General features: G+C 30.0%; 2 protein-coding genes across 2 annotated transcripts; one reads left to right on the plus strand and one right to left on the minus strand.

Annotated features, from left to right (window-relative positions):
• Positions 1–2,778: 2,778 nt before the first annotated feature.
• Positions 2,779–8,895, plus strand: LOC113862701. Its single transcript, XM_027495832.1, has 4 exons — positions 2,779–3,268; positions 3,464–3,776; positions 6,621–6,742; positions 7,913–8,895. The coding sequence occupies exons 1-4, from the start codon at positions 3,143–3,145 to the stop codon at positions 8,360–8,362; spliced, it is 1,011 nt and encodes a 336-aa protein (XP_027351633.1). The 5' UTR covers positions 2,779–3,142; the 3' UTR covers positions 8,363–8,895.
• A 4,218-nt stretch (positions 8,896–13,113) lies between these two features.
• Positions 13,114–16,369, minus strand: LOC113863373 (probable LRR receptor-like serine/threonine-protein kinase IRK). The gene is made up of 3 exons (XM_027496929.1): positions 15,287–16,369; positions 14,904–15,226; positions 13,114–14,706 (listed from the first exon to the last, which is right to left on the minus strand). The coding sequence occupies exons 1-3, from the start codon at positions 16,367–16,369 to the stop codon at positions 13,263–13,265; spliced, it is 2,850 nt and encodes a 949-aa protein (XP_027352730.1). The 3' UTR covers positions 13,114–13,262.
• Positions 16,370–23,378: the final 7,009 nt, after the last annotated feature.

Here is a 23,378-nt window from a genome sequence, read left to right on the forward strand (position 1 = left end):
CAAGTATAAATAAATAATTTATAATTTAATATTTTATTTACTTTTTAAAAATAAATTTTTTATTCTCAAATAAAATTTATTAAAAATTATAATAGTAAAGTTTTAGGGTTTATGGTATTAAAATTATTATATTAAATAATATCAATTTTTAAAAAACTAATTTAATTAAAATAAAATTTTTATTCAAAATATCATTTTATCATATTAATATTTTTAAATATTAAGTCAAAATTATATATTTAAATAAATAAATAAATAAACAGAATAAAATTTAATATTTTTATTTAATTTTTAAAAATATAATTATTATTCTTTAAATATAAAAAATTTAAGCATTGACATTATTATCTAAAATAATATACTTATTATTTAAATATTTTAATTATTTTTAAAAAATATTATTTATTATCATAATTATATAAAATAAATTTTAATAAACATATAAAATAAATATTATTATTATTTTTATTCATTGTCACACGACAAAATATAAATATAATAATATAATTTAAATAATAAAATTTATTTTATTATATAAAAATATTAAAAAATTGAAAAAAAAGAGTCCAGATTTCGATTCCCGAGGAATCGAATTCTGGCTGTCCCAATGCATACTGTAGTGAATGGGTCTGCTTCCGTAAATATATGTGTGGTTGGTACTTTTATGTATTTTTTTATTTTTTCTATATTTTTCCTGTAAAAACTTTGTCAAATGCAGATGATAATTTTTTAATAAATTATACAATATGCTTACATTTGTTGTCAGTCATACTCCTTCCTCACTCATCAATGAAGACACCAATTTCACCTTCCTCTCCTCGTCTTTATTCTCTAACTCTTCCCTCTCCTTCTTGCACTTTATCATCACCACAAAAAAAATACATGTCCTTTTTCTTTCTCTCCCTATCATAGAGTGGAGTTTCTTGAAGCATTTTACTTCCTTTACTCTCTTCCTTTCTTATTGTTCTTTAACAAGAGTTTTGATAGAAAATACGCTAAGTACAAACTTGTTTATGTGGTGAGAACATATAAAGGTACATATGACAAGGTATTGGCTAAAACAAGAAAGTAATATCTGAAGTTATAAAACTACTAGCTATAAGAAAATTCGATGCAATCCACCTAAATATTTTTGTATCTGACCAACCTCCCACCTAAAGGATCCAAAATCAAAATTAAATAAAACAAGATTAAAGTAATCACTCAATGGTTGTCATTTAATTTTAGTACTTTTGTACTAATGATATTTTTAAGTTTCTTTTTTTATATATATTTAATTTTTTTTCATTTTATTTATTTCTTATATTACATCAACGGTTATTTTTCATTAAATAATATTTCTTCACATTTTTATTTATAACTTATTTTTATCTCTCTCGTCTTTTTATATAATATTACTTATCACATATTTTTTTCTTTTTTTTCTATCCTTCTTTTTCTTTCACTCAAACAGATGGTGTCAAAATATTATTGTTCTTTATTATTATTATTTTCTTTTTCTCATACCAGAATCTCATTTCAGAATTAGAAATAAAAATATCATTATCTTGAGACTTAAATATATACTTTCAAATTTTAGTATTATTTTCAATTAACATTCCACTTTCACAGTAAAAATCAATGTTGACCTTTAATATTGATTTTCGTTAAGACATTGATTAATATTTGACTTATTAATTTAGTTTTGCTAATCATGACAATGTTTAAAGAGTTTAAAGTACAATTTTTTTATTAAAAATTAAAAATTTAATTTATTAGTTTTTATTGTAATTTTAATAAAAATTATATTAGTTTTTAAATTTATTTCCTCAGTATAATAATTACCAAAAATGTTATTAATTAGACATCTAGATTTAAAATAAAAATAAAAATAAAAATACTTCACAAATTGCATAGACAAAAGAATAGTGGGATTATATAAGTCTGTATTCCAGCAACGCTTTATTCTTTCTTTGTTGAGGGAAATATGTTTCATCCTTGCATGCTTCTTTAGGAATATTATGTGCCACCAAATAAGTTGCAAAAAAGAACATGTATGTCTAATAGATAGCAAACCAAACAACATAGGTGCTCAAGACCAAAAAGACAAAAAAGTCAAGTAAAATGGATATAAAGTTCAAGATAAATAACAAAACAAATATCAGTTTCTGGGAAAATTACCTAAGGACGTTGGCTGAAATCTAATACAAATAGAACTTTAACAAAATTCACATCAATTTCATTCAATATGTATACATAAACGATTATGTTATTACAATTCCTCATCAACAACAATGTCAACAAAATACATGGAGCCAGGAATCCATAACAGCAAGAAACTCAATTAAATGGAAGCGAATTAAAAATTTCCGGTAAAAGCATAAGGTGTGATAACAAAAAATTAAATGGTCTATATTATAAATTAATTATCTATATTCTTATGTTCAACCAAACATTAAGTACATATGTAATTGAATATAGTGTTATGTTCTGTTTTAAAAAACATCTTAGGTCTTGCTCTGCTTTATAGTTACCTAATACAATTAACTCATTTTATTTCCGTTCTGTTTAATCACCAAATAAATATTAGGTTAGTATACACTAAAAAAATTAGACATTCAAATAATGAACAGAAGCCCATGAACATGCATTCTTAGTATCCATCCTCAAGCCCAAAACCCAACCCCACTTCGAAATGAACATAGCCCATAGATTCCCTTGTCCAAAACAAAAACGGCCCATAGATTCCGTCTACGCGTTCTTTGTTTCGTTTCCATCTCTCTCCTCCAACGTAGAGAGAGAGAGAGAGAGAGTATCTGTTATTGAAGCAGACTTGGCGTCAAGTCATCTCTTTTTTCGTAATTCCCAAATCACTGAGTCTTCGTTCCATTCCAAATCCAAAATTAATAGTAATAATAGAAAATAGCCCAGTTTTCTCTTCTTATTCTTTCTCTTTCTGATTCCATTCCCAAGGCTTTTGCCCTTTTTTCATCCGTTTACCCACTTCCACGCCACCTACTGATTTTCCGGAAGAGGGTTTCTTCTGATTTCTCTTCGTATATTGTTTCTGGGTTTTTTTTCCCCTCCCGCTTTCCTTGCAATTTTATTTTATTTTTTGGTTTGAAATCAAAGGTGTGCTTGAGGGTGTTGCAACTCGATCACAATGGGAAGACACGTGTTAGTGGCAATTTTGTTGTCGTCTCTGATTCTGTTTGATGCTTCCGATGCTTCCTTTGTTCAGGAACTCAGAAAGTTGGTTGCTTTGGATCCAAAGGACAACATAAAACAGGTGAGTTTATATATATATATATATATATATATATATATATATATATATATATATATATATATATATTTATTTATTCATTTATTTATTTATTTATTTATTTATTTATATTTATTTATGCTTTCTTGCTTTGAATTGCTTCAATTTAATTTTCATTTTTATTTTCTTACGATGGTTGAGTAAAGTTGTCTCCTTTAGGATCCAAACTCTGTTGGTAAAAAAAACAAGGGCCAAGTGGTTAATGGACACACTAATATTTCGCCAGTTCCACAGCCACAACCTGTGCCCAAATTGGACAATGGAAAAGGTGGTAAAAATGGGAGCAATGATACACCTCCTCCTGCAACTGCACCTCCTGTGCCCAAAAAACCTGATGTTGTTGACAAGGGTGCAGAAAAGAAGGGAAAAAAAGAGGGTTTAAGTTTTTCACATACTACAACCACTGAGACTTGTAAGGAGCTGAATATTTGCGCAGATGAAGGGGACATGGTTGCTTGCATTTCTAAAATTGGTATTTTTCAATATTCCGTCTTGCTTTTGATCATTTCATTTAGTCCTTCCATTAATCAATATTTGTTTGTGTGTGTTTGTGTTTAATTTATTTATTTTTTAATGTTTCAATGCAAGTGTTATTAGTTGTACTTTGTTTTAAAAAGTAGGAGGAGGACAGACACATATGAAGAGAGAATTTGGTTCTAGGACAAATGTTTGCTTAGTTCAGGATGGCCTTATTAAACTACTTAGTCCTTGAATGATATGGAATTCTAGTTAGATAGTATTAACCAAATCGGCAGTGTCATTTTAACTGTATGTTCCAGTTTAGAATATACAATTACAAGAAAATTAAGTGTGGTTGAAAAGTGAATACTGGTAATTAAGTTACCTACCTTACCATTCGGCAATACCATAGAATATAGATTGAAAGATTACCCTTGGACATAGATTTAGGATTATTGTATATGCAACAATGTGAATGTTGCTGTCAGGGATGTTTATTTTATTCCAAAGCTCTGGATGCCATTTTTTCTGCAAACATTATTTTTCACCTTTTATGCAAGAAAATGGAAGATGAAGTTCATCTGCTATTTTGGAGCAAATTATTGGTATTTCCTGATTTAGCAGTTTTTTCTAATGTTTATTTTAGAAAAAAAAATTACATTATGGAAAAATAACCATACATAACAAGTGTTCTGCTTGAAAGGGAAGGGAGGGGGGTTACATACTGCATGAGTACTGAAAAAAATTTCCTGTTTCTACTATTTATAGGACAATTTTCAGAAAAGAACAACTTGGTTTATTGAATTTAACTTGGTTTTAAAATTTTCACTGATTCAAAATTATTATGTTCTTTTTACATATGTTTGCATTAAATGCCTGGCTTTGAGCAATGTATATGTATATGAATAATCTGCATTCTTATGGAAGTCTTTGGCAAGTCTCAAAATTGGTTTCATAAATCAATGTAAAAATGGAATTTGTTCTTAGATGTTAATAATTCTTAGATTGTCTAAATTTTGATTTTGAACTAGTTTAATAACAAATTTTGTTAAGTAAATCTTGGTGACCTTTTTTTCTATAGAAATTTGAAGTAAGATAAAAAGAGGAAACAAAAGAGAATTAAGGGAACTTTTTATTTTGACTAGTAAAACTTATTTTTATTTTATTTGAACTAATTTTGAGATAGAAGCTAACAATATCATGTGAGATAAAGAACTAGTTTTTCAAATTGAAATAATTGCTAAAGACTTCAAAACTGGCCCATTTGTTTGTAGTTATTTATTTCTTAAAGCCCCTCCATCCCTCCCTGTTAGCCTTTGCGATTGCTCGTAGTCCAGTGATTCAAGTTTTAAACTATTACTTGTGACAGTTTAAATGATGCTCTCTGTAAGTAAAATTTATAAAAATTACAAAAAAAAATGGAATTATTGGTAGTTGCATTTCAAGAACAACAGCCACTCAACTGGTTAACTATTTTCAGAGATTGGTAAGTCAGTGACCAAATGCTTAATCAATTGTTTCTGTGTGGTTGAACTAATCTGTCCATTCTCTATTTTTATGTTGTTCTGCATTCAGTCTACATGGAATTTTTTGCTAGGCTTTTTCAGAGAATTTTTGGTGTCTTAAATTCTCAGACCAGTTTTTTATGACTAATTTACTGGTTATGGTAGAAGTGAAAAGGGCATTTTTTTTTCTTGTGGCAATGTGCATTGTTTGTTATACTTACACTTTGTTGGAGTGAATTTCTCTCATTTTTTTAGTACCTCTCTTTAAGTAATCAGATTTTTGAACTAGATTAGGCATTTGGTTTCCATACTTTGTGAAGCACCTGGTTTTTTTAACAGGTGTGGCTTTTACAGAATGCTGAGGGACTGGGTAGCTTTTCTACATTGACAACTTTTGATCCTTTTTTTGTTTGCCTTTTCTTTTCTTTAGTTTTTGGAGTATTTATTATCTTCCATTCCCTTTGTGTTGATAATCTTAGTTGAAAAAGAAGGTGGTTCATTGTTGCTAAAGTAGAAATAACTTGTTTATTTTAACCAATAATTCCTTTTAAGTGCTAGAACTACTTCATGAACTGGGACCAATCATCCTCTGCTTAAGATGCTGGATCAGGGTTAGTGGATTACTATAATCCTATTCACTTTGATTTAAGAAATGATTGCCTGTAAGATAAAGACTAAACTTCTATATAGCAACAACAACAACCAAGTCGTATTCTACTAAATTAGGTCGGCTATATAGATCACACAATGCCATAAGCTCGGTTAAAAACCAAATTGTAGAAATATTATTAATCAATAGATCTCTTTTAGTAATTTCCTCTAAGTTCTCCTGGGTCTTCGCTATCACTTTTCACCAAATTAAAAGTCATGTCATCCATTCTTTTCACTGGTGCCTCCAGCGGTCTTCTTTGCATGATGGGCTAATTTGTAACTTACTATCAGAACTTTGACTATTCAGTGTGTGGGTTTGCAACTTTTGGTCCTTGATCATCATGTGAACAAACCAAGGAAGCAATAGTGCTGCATGCTCCTCTCTATTTTAGATGCTGTTTATTGATAGAATATTCCTTTAGTATAACCCTTTGTTTTTCTGAGGGCCCTAGGCAACTAGTAGCTAATGTTTTGCTGTGTACTATTTATTTGACACACAAACAATATGAATTATTGTATTTATATTTCCAGTAAATGGGGCACTTGAAGAAATATTATCCAGTAATTTTTAAGGTGTACTGAAACACAGTCCTTGTGTTAAAACTATAGGTCAATGACATTTATTAATTTAATATTACTTGCTTTCACAAAGTTAGCATTATGTACTTATTTGTATTCTTATTTCTTGTAAAAACCACCAGATTCCAAATACTTGGTTGTTCTTCTTCAAAATAGAGGAGAAGGCATCATCAAAGTGAAGCTTCGTACTGATTTTGAAAATAACCTTGGAGTTGTAGATGTTGAGAAAAGTAAAACAGAGAAGGTATCAGTCATTTTATCTTAAGCTGACAGTTTTTTTTCCTTCTTTTAATTGATGTTTTTTATTATGTACAAGGTACTCTTTTATTCTTCATACCCTTCTGCTTCAAACTGAAACCACAGCTTGAGATGTACTGCTTCCTAGCCACAGTCTCATCTCATTGTTTTATTTTGTGAGGCAAACGAAACATAACATTACTTTGGACAAATAAATTCCCGGTCACAGTCTCATCTCATTTGCTTAAAAATATTGCTAAAAGATATAAGTAAACATTTGACAGTGTTTTGAATAAATTGACAACTATTGAATCAATTTAATCATTTTCATGACTCCCTGTTGAATGAAATTTCGGAATCTTAAAGTTCATTTGGATTTATGGACAGAAGAAATGTGACAGTTATTATGCTATTAGGGAATGGAAGAGAATCAACATACTTGGATCATAGAAGAAAGGAAGTTAAGGAAAGAGACTTTAGATATTTTTTTGTTTACCATATAATTTATTCATATTTTTTAAAACCTTTTTTATTGTTGGCAGGGTAAACTAATTGTTAATTAAATCTCATCCAATTTCTCTACGTTTTCTCTCCTTCCATTGAAGGGATGTAGGCTGAAAGTGAGGTGTTCCTAAGGAAAGGAACACATCATTCCATTGGTTTTCCTTCTTTCTACTACTATAATCCATTGAAATGAAGGGTTAATAACTGTTCCTTTCTTTTAATTTCCATTTCAGTTCATTCTGTTAAATCTCCCCAAACTTATTGTCACACTCCGGAACAATTGAAATTATGAAATCTGATTCCTTTATGTATGAAGTTTGATTATAATGTATTGTTTGTATCTACTTACCATAAGAAAGGAATGCATTTTACAAACCTTGTAGTAAGTTAAATTGTAATACGTAGAAATCCTGTCAATTCTTTCCACCACCTCCTTTGTGGTTGTGTTGCTCTTCCATCATCACTATTGAACTTGTGCCCATCCTTTCTTCCTTTTTCCTTGTGCCTCTGGCTGGGAAGAGCAGGGTGATCTCTTGTACTTAGACCATCTTTTCAAGCTTGTTTGCTCAATGTTTTGTTTAAGATGTTTGGTTTCATAGGTTCTTTGCTGAAGCCTTCATTTTACGCCTCAGATCAGCAACTGCCTTACTGGTTTTGCACTCTTATTTTTCAGGTCAACATCAAACGAATTAGAAGTGAAACTACCCAACTGACTTTAAATGCCGGAAAAGGGGATTGTGTGCTTCACATGGTTACTCATAAATCTGAAAGGAATTTCTTTTTGCGTCTTCCTTCATATGAGAAAATTTTAACACCAGTAAATGGTGCCTATTTCCTCATATTGACAGTACTAGTCTTTGGAGGGACATGGGCTTGCTGCATGTTTAGGAAGAAGCGGCACGATGAGGTCCCATATCAAGAACTTGAAATGGCTTTGCCTGAGTCTGCTTCGGCTACCAATGTGGAATCCGCTGAAGGTTGGGATCAGGGATGGGATGATGATTGGGACGACAACGTTGCAGTGAAGTCACCTTCTGTACATCATGCAGGAAGCATCTCTGCAAATGGCCTTACTTCTAGATCATCAAACAAAGATGGATGGGAGAATAGCTGGGATGATTAGTTATCATACGGAAAATGATAAGGGAAGGGACATTAATCTCAAAGGTGGTGAAGGAGGAGGAAGAGGTGGAAGGAAAACGCAAGGTGAAACATCGAAGTTGGGAAGGGTTCAAAAGAAAGGATGTGACAAATGTGACTGTGCTGGGGCTTAACTTTGATGTGTGTCCATGCAAAGGACAACCGAAAAGAAAAGAGCGTGTAATAGTTTTAACACAGGATTTTTTATTTTGAACATGTAATAGTGAATGCCCTGGCCCAAACGGGAGATAAAAGAAACTGTAAATGAAACATAGGAGATAAGAGTATATTTTTGGGCTTTATCAATTCCCTATACATACTGTTCTTGTGGTACCAAATGTAAAAACTTTTGTTATTATTTGGCTACTTTTCTCTTCTTAGAGGTTGTTTGGGGGTGACTTGTGAGAAGTATTGGAGTCCCTTTTTTCCATACTAATGTACTGTTTTTAGGTTCAATCGAATTGAATACTATCGGGTGATTTATGTAGTTGCATTAATAAAATATTTGTTATTATTGTAATGTATTGTTTTTAGGTTGATGGTTTTTCCTTCACCTGAAAGGAAAGAAAATAAGAGGAGGGGGAAATTTTTAAACTTAAATTGATGAGAAAATGAAATGATAAAAAAAGACTAAACTTTTCTAATATTCATGTTATTAAAGGCGATATATGATGAGTAGAGATTTGGCTTGTTGACTGCAAGTCATTAATGGTGGACTCTGGGCATGAAGGATGTGCTTGTTTTATCAATTATTTCAGATATGGCCAACTTTTTGTGAAAATGCTAAGGCTTCACGTGGTCATATGTCAGATGAAAAAGGTATTGTTAACTAGTGTCTTAAAAACATTAGTTAAAGAATCAATTATAAATGATAAGTTTCATTGGAAATTATGTTGGAAAATAGGAGTAGGGTTTGTTTAAGCTATTTCATGAATAAATAACTTCATCCTATGTAGACTAATGAAATTAAAACATTGTATTAGGATTATTTATTTTTTACTTCATTAGATAATTTAGACAAACCCTGACAACTAATTGACAAAAAAGTGTCCTGTAATCTCTAATTGTAGGTAAATGCAACTGTATGAATGAACTACAGCATAATAAGGTGCCTGTAATAGTGAAATTTTAAATGCACCACACATTTTAATGTTTGTAATTTTAAAATATAAATTAGCAAATGAAAATTAATTGCAAAAAGTATAAAATTTAAGAATCAATTGATATAAAATTAAAATTTAAAATATCTAATTATAAAAGCTATAAAGTTTAGGAGAGTAAATATTTTTTTCACAATAAAAATAAGGTATTTAGGTCTTAAGTCGTAGATATACTTTAAACCCTAAATAATCTTAAGTTTAGTCAAGTAGGTTCACTTAAGAGAAAAGCTCTTCCAATACCTATTTCCTCTGCACATAATTGTCAAATATGTGCCCTTAAGGCAAAGATGAATTTAAGTAAGAGCAAGGGTCTCCCTTGGTCATTTCTTTTAAATATTTCATATATAGAATTTATATGTAGTTTTCTAATTCATTAATTTATTCTTATACATATAACATTAAATTTAAGTATTCATTTTTAAGAGTGAAGACTTTTTCAACCTACTCTCTCTATATGTGCTAACGTTTTTCACCTTAAACATCTCAAATTTTGAAATTTTGATCTCTTTTTTTTTCTTGAATGATATTCCTTTAATTGAATCAATCTCAACATATTCAATTGTTTATACTAAAATATTTTAATAATTATAAATTTGAAGTTTGACATCAAATTGATAATTGATTCATATACATTATTTTCATAATTTATTCTTTAATTTTGAAAGTGTTGTTTTGGACAACAAAAATATCTCTCATTACCCTCAAAAAAACATGTGATTTCATTATTTTAAATTTTCATTTTAAAAATTTATTTTAATTGTACCCATATAATGTAAAAAAATTTACTAATTAATACAATTGTTTTATTTTAATTTTCGGTTCCTCTTTTACATGCTTTCTAAATTCATCCTTAGTTAAAAAATAATTTATAAAGAGAAAGAGGAAGAAGAAGAAGGAGGAGGAGGAGGGAATGAATACATTTTAAAAAATAATTTATCATTAAAGAAAGCACATGATTCTACTATTGAGGTTTTTGGTGATTCATTAAATATATACAGGGCATCATAGCATTTATGACACAGACACAGACACACATATATATATATATATATATATCATTCTTGAGCTCTTTTGCCTCTCAGCTACGCGTGCGCATGCAAAAGTCATAGACACCCAATAATTATTATTATGGTAATCTACACTTCTTCAAAGCCAAGAGTGGATTTGTTGTTCAAATTTTGATGCACAAGGTTCCACTGCCCCATCATCTTGTTCTGTACCTCTTCATTCACTCTATGGATTCAATGTCATTCTGTCTCCACAAAGTAAACCAAAAGGTGGGAGTGCATGGATAGGAACATGGGATCATTTTTTATTTTATTGGATTTAACTTCATGGGAGTGCCCATTTAATTTAAAGTTGATGTGCATTAATTTCAATAAAATTGATCTTTATCTATTAAATATAATTGAAAATACATACATAAATTAATTTGAAGTATATATTTTTAACATTTGTAAAACAAACAAGCCCTTGATCATTTTGTTTCTTTTATCATTTATTGCTACAAGAACTTATACACAAAAAGAAGTTGGCGCATAAAGAAGCATTAAGTAAGTTAAATATTAGAAACATTAGAACATCCATTTTTATTACTATTTTGATAAAAATGATTTAAACAAAGGCTCTTACCAACTGGCAATTGAATTAATCAACAATTTTTGGCGTAAAGCAAAAATTTCTGCATTGTTATCCTATAAGGTTAATGGTGATGATAATGTATTGCAAAGTCATCCACATATTCCTTTTATTTACTATTTTAATGTGTAGACATAATCATCTTAGTGTATGGTAGCGTGAACGTAAATCAACAAGCTACATGGAACATTATTTTTTATGATTAAAGGGTGTGATATTTTTTATGCCCTCTTTCAATTAGACCACAACTGAAACAGTTCAAAATGTGGAACATGCCATGATTGCCATGCACTGCACCAAATGTTGCCATTTGAAAAAGCTTGTTAGTTGGTGGTGCTTTTAAGGACAACTTGTGATGTGCTTTGATGATGTCGAAGAAGCCTATTTGATAAGGTTGTGTGTGGCATTGCTACAACTATTTAATTATGCAATAACAATATATTTTACTTCACGTTCAAGCGTTAATTATTAAATTTACTAGCACAAACTGAGATAGATTCCAATTCGGTAAGTAAACTATTATTATCTTCTTCAAGTGCTAAAGTTATTCACACTCTTTGCTGAGAAACGTTTTACTAAAAAGAGGCAAAAATGTTAGTATTAAGTTTAAAAGTGTCAATAAAGCAAGTAAGTGCTTTTTCCCTTTACTTTTCTCTTCGGTGCATTATTTGTGGTAGCGGCTAATGTATTCATCTAATTATATTTTGTGAGGGTTTAGCTATGTTCCCCTTTTCTTTTTGTTTATTCTAAATCTTAAGTTTGGTTTCATACGAAAAGAGTAAAAGCAAAAGCAAGTTGTACAACACTTTTCGACTGAAAATTTTATTATTATTTAGGAAATCTCTTATTGCTTATACGAATAAAAAGTAATTTCAAGTTATTCAGGGAAATTAATATGAATTTTATTTAATGATGGCGTGTTAAAAGACAGTATCAAAATGTTATTGTTAACATTTGTCTTCGTTCAAATTATGTTCAGTCATTATAAGAAATATATATTTCTTCAGTTTTTATATGTAACCTTTCTTTAATTAAATTCTTATATTATTTTTAAAATTAGACATTATACGTGAAATCATTTTTAATATCATATCCACTGTTTTTTGCCTTACAACACTAAAATTAATACAGAATTAGCGTAAAATATAAAGATCAACTCAAACATTGTTATCAAATATAAAACTTATTTTTATCCCTGCACATTAAGCTCATTTTCAATTTGAATACAAATAATAGGTAGTCAAGTCATTTAACCAAATTGACAAGGATTCAATTTCTAATTATATGCATAAAAATAACATTATTAGAAAAGGGAAAAAAACAACAAATTTCATCTCGATAATCTCAACATCTTAAAAAGATTAATCTCAAAACAATTAACAAAAAGTACTGAGTAAAAAAATTATTCAAACCTTATATTTTAATAATGGTAATAGATGAAAATATTTATATGGGTATGACTATTTTTTTTTTTTTCGTGTGTTGACAATATTAATATAGAGATCAAATTAAAAACGATTTTGGCACATAGCAAAACTATATAATATACCAATTCTTGTCTATCATGTCTTCTATATTCAAGTCTTTCTAAAAACAAACAATTCTTTTCAGCCTAAAGTGAATTAGTGCTTCCCTTCTAAACTCAACCGTGTATTTGAATGAACCATACCTTTACACTAAAAAAGTTCAATGTCATTTAGCAGTGTACCAAACTAGGTGGGGTTCATACCAAGTATCAACAGTAACTCGCACTTGTCCCAGCATGAATAGAAACCATAAAATTGCAATGAATACTTATAATTCAGAAAATTCAATTCATTCTAGGAGGTAATAAAAGTATGGTTAAGAGATATATATTATATCCTTGTATCAGCCGTTGAACTGGTGAAGAAAAATCCAGTAATACAAACATGAGATGAACAAAAATAAGAGACCAAAAAAAGAAGAAAATTTCATCAACTTAAACAAACAAAAGTTTGGAAGATATTGACTGAATATTCTTTGCATGTATAGCTTCTTTTTAAACCGGATTGTACTTCACCAGGTACTACATTATGTGCTGTTTCTCAAAGACTGCAACAAAACTCATTCTAGTTCCTCTTGTCCTTCTGAAGGGCATTGGATTAACTCTAATATGTTGACTACTTCAGCCATATCTGGACGGTTTGATGGCACTTGTGATGCACAAATCAACCCCAATTTTATCACAGGAATTGCTTCCTCAGCAGCAAAATTACCAAGGAGCCTTCCATCAACACATTGCTCTACCTTGCCTTCTTCCAATGCACCCCTCACCATGTCACAAAGAACAACCACATCATCCTCCATGTATTCCACAGGTCTTTTTCCAGTGACAACCTCCAGCACTAGGATCCCAAAACCATATATGTCACATTTCTCAGTTATCTTAACTGTGCGGCATGCAAACTCAGGAGCCATGTATCCAAGTGCACTTTGAATTTTGCTGCTCAAAACACAATGGTCTAGCATTGGCAATAGTTTCACCAAGCCATAATCTCCTATTTTTGGCTCACCGGAACAATCAATGAGAACATTGGTTGATTTAAGATTGTAGTGGATTATGTTCATTTGGTGCAAATGAGCCAACCCTTTTGCCATGCCAAGAATAATCTTGAACCTTTGTCGCCATGAGAAGACATTTTTGCTATCATCATCATGTAGAAGCTTATGCAAACTCCCCCTGGATAGGTACTCATAAATGAGTAGCTGCAAGGATGAAGTCCAATAATAACCTTCAAGTGTCACGAGATTCTGGTGCCTGATTTTCCCAAGCTTTTTCACTTCTATCTCAAAGTCTTCTTGGGACTTGATCAAACTGGAGACTGTAAGCTTCTTGATTGCAACAGCATGCCCGTCACGAAGGAAAGTGCGATAAACAACTCCAAATCCACCACGACCAATTTCACTTTCTTTGTTAAGAAGATTATGGGCTCCATCAGCAAAATCTGCATCACCAGCAAACATGACAAGCTTGCCATAATTTGGATCATTTGCCGGTGAACAGCTATAGTCCTCCCCACCAGATAATGCAAATGGAGCAGCAGAACGTGCCATTGAAGAGCGCACACGGATGTTTAGGACAGTAACTGCCACCACACCAATGGCAATAAAAGCAGCTGCTCCAATAGCTATAAGAGCAGAGATACTGAGTATGATCTTATGACGATGATTTTGTGAGGAAATGCTGGAATTGGAACTGGAAGAATTGGGATTTAAGACAATAGGTTTGGGGTGAACAGATGGGCAGGAGTGGTTGACAACAGAACCGCACAACAACGCATTACCAGCAACAGATGACGAGGATATGGTGTTGAAGAAGCCTCCCACAGGTAGTTCACCTTCAAGGTGGTTGTAGGATACATTAAATGTGAAAAGATGAGAAAGATTTGTCAGTTCCTTGGGCAAACTTCCTGAGAATTCATTCCATGACAAATCTACATACTGAAGATTCGTTAGATTTGCAATGGCTGGAGGGATTGAACCAGTAAGCTTGTTGTGTGAAAGAATCCTGCACAATTCAATTGAAATACACAAACAAAAAATAATTAGACAAAAAATGAAAACTATTATAGAGATATTCAAATTTTCACAATTATATTTAATAGAAGTAACGAAAGCCTTTTAATTTGTAAATACAAATCAGTCAGATTAAGCTGTAAAGAACAAATCATGAAAGATGGACAACTAGGATATTAGAGAGCTTACAAAAATGTTAGAGATGAACACTTGTCAATTTGAGCTGGTATTCTCCCACCTAGCAAGTTCTTCTGTAGCCTCAGTTCACTGAGTGAAATTGCTCCTTCTATTTCAGAAGGAATACTCCCGTTAAGCTTGTTGTCACTAAGGTCAATAATATATAGAGACTTAAGTTCCCCTAAACCCACAGGAATGTAACCAGAGATTTTGTTGGCGGAAATATTCAAGACTTGCAAGCTACTAAGTCCCCCAATGCCAGACGGAAGCTCACCAGAAAATGCATTGGATGACAAATCCAAAACCTCAAGACCATGATAAGATGCAGGTGTGGACTTAAGTGAAGGATAATTGCCCTTGCCAAAGCCATTCTCAGAAAGAGAGATACTTTGAACACCCATCCTAAAAATCCATGAAGGAATATGGCCTGCCAACTGATTGTGGCTGATGTCAAGAGCCAAAAGCTTAGTACTATTTACCATTGAATCAGGCAAGTTTCCTGTTAACTGATTCCATGATAAATTCAACCTATGCAAAGAGTCTAGATTTCCAATTGATTTTGGAATCCATCCAGAAAATTTATTACCAGAAAGATCCAACACCTCTAGATTTTTCAGTTCTCCAATCCAGTCAGGAATGCCTCCTGTGAATGAATTTCCCTGCAAACTAAGTGATGTGCAAGAAGTGAGTCTTTGCATTGACTGAGGGAGTTCTCCAGAGAGAAAATTACCACTCATGTCAAGTGATTTCAGAAGTATGCAACCTCCAATATCCCCAGGAAGCTTTCCACTAAACCTGTTCTTCTGAAGACTCAACTCCCTCATGTCATACAGATTCTGAATTCCTTCAGGAATCTCTCCCTCCAGCAAGTTATTTGACAGATCAAGAGACTGTAGTCCCCTCAAGAACCACACCCCAGAAGGCAATTCCCCATAGAGCTTATTAGAGGAGAAGTTAACAGTGGCCAAATTGGAGCATGAGCTCAAAGACTCAGGAATCTTACCTGTGAGGTTGTTGTTGGCAAAGGAAACTGTTCTGAGAGAGCCACATTGTTGGAAAAACCCTTCTGGGATTGACCCGGAGAGGTTGTTGTCACTCAAGTCCACAACTTGCAAACTCCCAAGGCGAGTTAGATCAGGGTTTATAGGCCCAGTGAAGTTGTTCCCAGAGAGTGAGAGAATTTGAAGGAACTGCAACCTCAATAGGCCTCTATCAACATGCCCAGAAAGAGAGAACCCATCAAGGACAAGAGCAGATACCCTGTTGGTTGAAGGATAACATTTCACACCTTCCCAATTGCAAGGACTATAATCATCCTCATTCCAAGAAGAAAGTTTCCTTTTTGGGTCTTCCAAACCAGCCTTGAACACAATCAACCCCAACACATCATCGTTGAAACCAGGGTCCTCAGAGAACACCAAGAGAACTGGGGCAAGAAGAATGAAAAACAACATACACAAGCTGAATTGTTGCATCATGTTCATGTATTGATGTGTCTACAATTAAGTTAAGGGTAGTGTTCAAACTTTGAAAGGAGTAGTACTAGTAACTCCTCATGAATTCTCACAAAGTACTCTATCCCTTAACAAGAACAACACCACTCTCATTTACTTGCATATACGGTTGGTAGGTCCAAGCAAAGCACAACATATGCGCCACCAAACCACCTCAAACACATAAAGAAGGGGAAGTTTCTTCACAGAAACTGTAGAAAGGACACGAAATGGAGGCTGAAATTGCAAGAATACAAATCTCAGCGGATATAAACAAAAAGAGAAGAGTAGAAAGAAACAAAAGGTGAAAAAAGCAAAAAACCAAAAAAAAAAAAAAAAGATTAGACAAAAGCCATGTGAGTGAGATGAAAAAGAGAACAACAAAATTAAAGCAAGTTCAGGAAATTCCCTTATGGCTTTTTTGCTTCTCAGAATTTCAAATTTACTCCTCCATTCAAAAATAACACTCAAAGATTAACCAGCAGAGTAGAGAATAGGAATGTGTTTCCACTTAGAGCAATGAAATTTCAAAGGGTGGAAGAAGGAACAGAAAAAAAAAATATTTTATTTTTTTGAGGATGTTACTATATGGAAAGAAAATAAGAAGAAAATGAATATTGAATTAGTTTCCCAGGGAAAGCGGCGAAAGGGGCGCAAAGAGGGAAGAGGGTTATTAGTATCTTAAAGAAAGAAGAAGCCTCGGGGTTGGAGAAGCCATTAATGGAAGAGGGACAGAGAGAGAGAAAAGCATAAATAAATGAGTGCGGTTCTACTTCTATTCCAAGGCTTCTATGCCTTCTGGTTAGTGTCAGAGAGAGTAAAGTGAAGCATTTAAAGCTTCGAACGTCAAAGACAGAGAAAGAGAGAGAGAGTGTGTGTGTTTGTATTTGCCATGTGTGTACAGCAAAGGTGCTTCATTTACGGTATGATGCTGTATTCTTGTTTTTTTAGTATTTAATGTTTCTCACTTTAGCTGTAAATATTTCAAAATGTATTGTTAATCTTAATTTAAATTTAAGCATTTACTCGAAAAAAATTAAGCATTTAAAATTTTATTAAATTTAATATATTAAAAATTAAATGTAATAATTTTTTTACTAAATTTTTATTATTAATAATTATTTAAATTTAAGCTAAAATTTTGAAGTTATAATATAAAAATTGTTTAAATTATTTAAATTTTTATTATTAATAATTATTTTTAAAATTGTTTATAAACTTTATTAATTCTAAATAAAAAATTTAAATATTTTTAATTTTCGTTAGCCAGTGCATTTAAAAAATGGCTAAAAATTTTAAAATGATAAATTTTTATAAAAAAAATAATATTAAATTGCATTAAAATTTATATTTTTTCTTAATCAGTATCATTAAAATACTTAATTAGCTATTATCATATTTTCATATATGCTTAAATAATAAATGTATGTAATTTTATTTTTTTAAAAAATAGAAAATTAAAAAACAAACGTATAGGAGAATATAATAAAATTTGATGACTAGTTTAAATATGTAAAAGTAATAATTTTTAAAATATTATATTTTTATATCATAATAATTTTATAAATTATTATCTTAAATTTTCAAATTTAATATTTTGAAATAAAAACTTATGTATAATTTTTTTTCTAGAAGGTCTCACTTTTTTTTCTGAAAAATAATTTTTCTTATTTTTCAATTAATTGTAACAATGCATGTTTAATTATATTTATTTTGACAAAACAAATATTTGTAATAATTTTATAAAATTTTAAAATAATAAATAATTATTATAAATAATTTCATCTAAACATATATATTGCTAACTAATATTTTTAAGATATTAGATAAAAAAAATTTAAATATATTAATTTTGAAAGAAAAACAATTATTTATTTTGGTAAATTTTCAAATTTTTTAATTAATACTTTGAAGTATTAGTTGAATGGCCTGTCATTAAATATTGATGGATAAAATATGACAAAATGTGTATTTAAAAATACATTAAAAATTTTATAAATATATAATGAAATAAAAAATTTACTTCATCGGAATGGTCAATCCAATATCCCATGTGTGATCTTGGTGGCCCTTTTGGTAACATTTTTCTGTCTGGCGTGGTTGAAACGTTTAAACACTTGAGTATATTATTAATTATGATTCTTTAACTTGTGTATTACTATAAAGGTTTAAATATCTATAAAACAATTTTTTATTAATAATAAAGAAAGTTAATATCATCTAATATTATTAAATATTATAATTTTTTATAATAAATTATTATATACAACTTTTTGACCTGTGTAATACAAAATTATAATAATTATTCTTAATAAACAAGAAATACTACTATCATTAATGATATTTAATGTAGTGTTGGACATTAATGATTTTTACTTTATAAATTAAAATATAATCTTTAAAATAGTAAAAGAAATATTAATTTTAGTCTTTAAAATTAAACATAAACAAATAATAATACTCTCTTCATCTTTAAAAAATAGTAGTTCAAAGTTATAATATAAAAATTAAGAAATATATTTAATTTTTATTAAAAGTATTATAATTTTTATTATTATTTTAGATTTTATGTATACGATAAATGAATAGAGAAAATACAGAAAATAAATTTTAAAATAAAAATTATTTTAAAAATATAATTGAAGCAACAAACTACTTTAAAATTATAAAATGACTATTATTTTGAGAAAAATGAATTTGACTAAAGAAACTCTATTTTAGAGACAGAAAAAGTAATAAATTTTTGTTATGAATAGAAGTATTTATTAATTTATACAATAAATATTTTTTTAATATTTTTTTTTTTACTTTGATATACTCAAACTCATTTTTAAAATTAAGGTTAACAAAACTCCAAAAAATATTAATAACTGAAAACAAAAAATTGTTTTAAAAAATATATTGAAAATATATTGTTAGTATTTTTTTTAAAACATTATTAAACATCATAGTTAATATTTCTTAAAAATACTTTTTATCACGTAAAAATTTTAAAATTAAATTAAAAAATTAGATTAATCAATATGTGTCAGAGTAATTCAAATTTATAAACACTTGATGTTGAAAGGGGTTCATATTTTAGTGTTTAAATCGTATCTTGAGAGACTTACGTATTAATAATAAAAGTTTGAAAAACAATATATGTGTGTTACTAACACATGATACTGTATTGAAAATGTCATCTAATATGCATCTTCTTGCACAGTACTTTTATTAATTCATGTATTACAAAACATAAGAAACTCTTCATTTAATGGTTTTGTTTTTGGATTATGCCAAAAACAACCCAATTTAAATTTAAGTTGAGAAATCACAAATGCCCAACTCCTGGATATCGTAAACCAGCATCAAAGTCACAAGCTACATTTGTATTTTCGTTTTATTTTTTGTACAAAACCAATGTTATCTTTTGATGATAATATATTAAATTTCTTAAGCACCTCCTGACTATATACATGATTTCCTATGAAAATGAAAATATCATTATCAAACCAAGTTGTACAGCACAGTGTCATTTTAACTTAACCATTCATAATTTCAAATATATACAATCATTCAAGTTTAATCTGAAAGCATGTTTGTTCAATGATTATCCCAATATCAACAAGCAAAAATAAGTAAAATAATCACTTTTTCATTATCTACTCGAAAAAAGATTTTTTTGTATTGTTGGAGAAAACTGTATTACCTTTAGAATTCCCACATATTATTCTCAGTCATAATATTATAGTACTATTTGTTACCGAAATTACATTATATGGTAATTATAGTTTCTATTTATTAGATATTTTTATATAACAAAATCCAACTGTGACCATAATTGCTATCGTATGGTGTACAAGTATTCAAAATTTCACATGATATAATAGAATAAAAGATGGTCCTCACTCACCCACTGATTTGTGCAGAGTTATTCAAAAATTTAGAATTAGATCAAAGCACATTGATGCCTCATGGGAAGAATTTATTGCCAGAGGAGACAATGATACGTTTGAAAAGAATAAAAAAGAAGGAACCAAATGATGTCACCACGTCACTCGCTCCAATGAGTGTCAAACCCCTCTTTTTTTCTACTATTCTTTTGTCAAATTTTGTCATTGACTTTGAAATAGTACTAATGCTTGTTTTACTAAACTAGGATTCAATTAAACAATCCTAAGTTTTGATCTTAGCATAACTAATTGCATTTACAAGTTTATTATATCGAATTTGAATTGTGATATAAATGTGCTGCATATGATGCTTAAATTGGTGAAACATACTTGTCTCTCTTGCCCCATATAAGTAACCATATATATATATACATATACGTCTCAATCAGACCCTTTAGGGAAATTTCAAGCCAAGACGGTAACGCAAACACTAGAGTCAGTCATGTCCTTTTGGGCCATTTTTGTTTTGTAATGGGTGTCTTTAAGCTAAAAGATTCAAACTTGAAACACCCACCCTCAAGTTCTTATTTATGGGTCCAAGTTGTTTGCACTTGGTCTTTGGACCTTTGCTTTTATTTGACTTTGTTACCCAATATTGTCTAATAGATTGACTCCTTTTGCTATTTGCCTTAGAAGGCAAGAAAAAGTTATGAGACTAAGGAAGTGCTACGTTTTCCTTCCATTGTAACTGTGCCTATTGAATGTTGATTACAGACAATCAAATTTCACATTCACATGCTTGTGATTTTAAAAGTGTTGTTTAGATTTAAACTTTGTTTATTTGGAATTGCTCTGTTTTGCTTGTTTGTGGCGCAAATGGCGCAGGATCCAAGTAACCATGAAACATGCATTTTTCTCTTTAAAATGAAAATGAAAACATAAGGAAAGAATAACTTTCAGAGTTATTATTATTATTGTTGTTGTTGTCATGTATAGCTTTAAAGTTTGTAGAACCAAAAGGTACAAACGGTTTACAGGCCCATAGAGTTTTATTGTTGGGCCATCCTTCTTCTAGTGTCCATTTTTCAGCCTTTTCAGCCCAAAAGTAACAAATACAAAAAGTTAAGTGAAGCAATGGTTCAGGCCCCAAAGAAAAAACACACTTCACACAAATTTGTGAAGATTAATTTTTGGTAACTTTAAACAACAACAATGTTTTTAGTAGTGAAACAATCCTAATTTTATAATATATTTTAAGATAATATTATTTTGATAATTTATTTAGAAAAATACTATTTTAGTAAATCTCCTTAAAACTGAAGAAAAAACTTAAGAACCTATGTGGTTTTAATTTTTTATTTTAATTATAAAATGACAATTTTACTTCAAATTTGTTTTTTTTGGTTTTTTTAAATTGTATAAAACAGTAAAAAATAAATTTATTTATTATTTTCATTGTTTCTTACACAAATTTTTGAAAAAAATAATAAAAAATACATAGAACTAAGCTCTAAAACAATAATTAAAAAAGAAGAAGCTAAATTAGAAAAGAATTCCCATGCCTAAAAGGAAATGTGTATGTATGCTATGTCCAACGAAAGAATTGATCAAGTTATGTATTCAGAAATGAAATGTCAAGATGTTAAATGAGAATGAAAGAAGAAAGGCTCAATGCTCAAAGAGCAAGAAAACTCCATCAAAATGGTCAAGCTATAATGACTTCATTTAACTTTTCTTGATATATTGTAAAAAGACATGGCAATTTCCAATGGTCTCTAACAACCCATAAAAGAACTTATATGTGTATTAATTGCCCTCCAATTGCTACTAAGGGCTCCTTGAGCTGGCTTCTTTTATTAATCTCCAGACCAACTTAAGAAAGGGAATTAGACCCCCATCTCATTTCTAATAAGGTTGTCATGATTCGAATATACTCATGACTGTTAAGTTCTAGAGTAAGGTGAGTGTTGTTCGAGAGATTTTAAACTTACAAAGACTTGTGATTAAAAATTTACTTCAACTAGACCATTATAAAAGTCACGACATTTAATTGTTAAATTACAATCATGCTTAATTATTCGCTACACCTGTGTTGTTGTTTTCTAATCAACACTTGAAGCTGACAAAGAATCCATAGTCAAAGATCAAACTGATTTTAAATGATAAATAGGTTATAAAAATAGGAACCTTTCAATCCTGTTCTAGAAGATCTTCTTCCCTCTAGCACCTAACTTGAAACTTAAAAGTATTTAATTAAATTGATGTTATTAATATATAACGCATGACCCTCTTATAAGTTTTATGATGAAACTTACAAAAAAAATTACATTGTTTATTATATGAGTTCTTATCCTAAGAGTTTAGTAAAATTGTTTTCCTAAGCATGCCCAAAATTATTTCCGGATGACTTTCCCTTATAAAAATTACATGCATATACAAATACCGAAAGTTGATATCTCTTATACGGGGCATGTGATTACTAGTTTTCATTATTCTTTCATTTTTGTTTAGCTTTTGATATCCAATTCATGTGTACCCGTTTAATCCCACTTGGTTGCTTTTTCTGCTTCAGCATTCGATTGTGTTTGATGATCAGCCTTAAACTTGGATTAGCCTTTTGATTTGGCTATTGGTTCTTTGCTTTTGTTATGAACCAAAAGGTAGAGCGTGTAATAAACAAGGCAATTACTAGAATCTTATCCCTTTCTTGCATCTATTCACTATCTACCTTTAGAATCGCGAAGAAGGGCCATTTTTGTTTGGAGCTCAAGCAAATGTTTCTTTGGGAAATTAAGTGCTGTGTAACTTCTGTAAGAATTGCAGATTCAATTCATAAGTGCATCTTTTTTGTAATTTAATCTTAATTATTCCTTCCCCCGACTTGAATATAGGAAGCCTTCTCAATTACAATTACAATTACAATTACAATGTTCTTTCTTCAAAACTCTCTCTCTCTCTCTATCTATATATATTTCATGCTAATTAATTATGTCTTCTCTTTTAGTAAAAAAAAAAGTAGTTTACATTTGAAGAGAAAATAATACTTTTAACTAATTTAATAAATAAATATTTTTAAATAGATAATTAAATTTTGAGAAAAAAATAATATGAGAAGAAACTTA

Source organism: Abrus precatorius, unplaced genomic scaffold (assembly GCF_003935025.1).
Source record: "Abrus precatorius isolate BTA unplaced genomic scaffold, Abrus_2018 Scaffold3, whole genome shotgun sequence".
In the NCBI taxonomy this organism is placed as follows: Eukaryota; Viridiplantae; Streptophyta; class Magnoliopsida; order Fabales; family Fabaceae; genus Abrus; species Abrus precatorius.

Coding starts and splice junctions, on each gene's coding strand:
- LOC113862701 (XM_027495832.1), top strand. CDS start 3,143: ATGGGAAGACACGTGTTAGTGGCAATTTTGTTGTCGTCTCTGATTCTG. Junction 3,269..3,463: donor CAAAGGACAACATAAAACAG/GTGAGTTTATAT, acceptor TGTCTCCTTTAG/GATCCAAACTCTGTTGGTAA. Junction 3,777..6,620: donor TGCTTGCATTTCTAAAATTG/GTATTTTTCAAT, acceptor AAAAACCACCAG/ATTCCAAATACTTGGTTGTT.
- LOC113863373 (XM_027496929.1), bottom strand. CDS start 16,369: ATGATGCAACAATTCAGCTTGTGTATGTTGTTTTTCATTCTTCTTGCC. Junction 15,227..15,286: donor CATGGATTTTTAGGATGGGT/GTTCAAAGTATC, acceptor CCTTCACTTAAG/TCCACACCTGCATCTTATCA. Junction 14,707..14,903: donor TGTTCATCTCTAACATTTTT/GTAAGCTCTCTA, acceptor TGAATTGTGCAG/GATTCTTTCACACAACAAGC.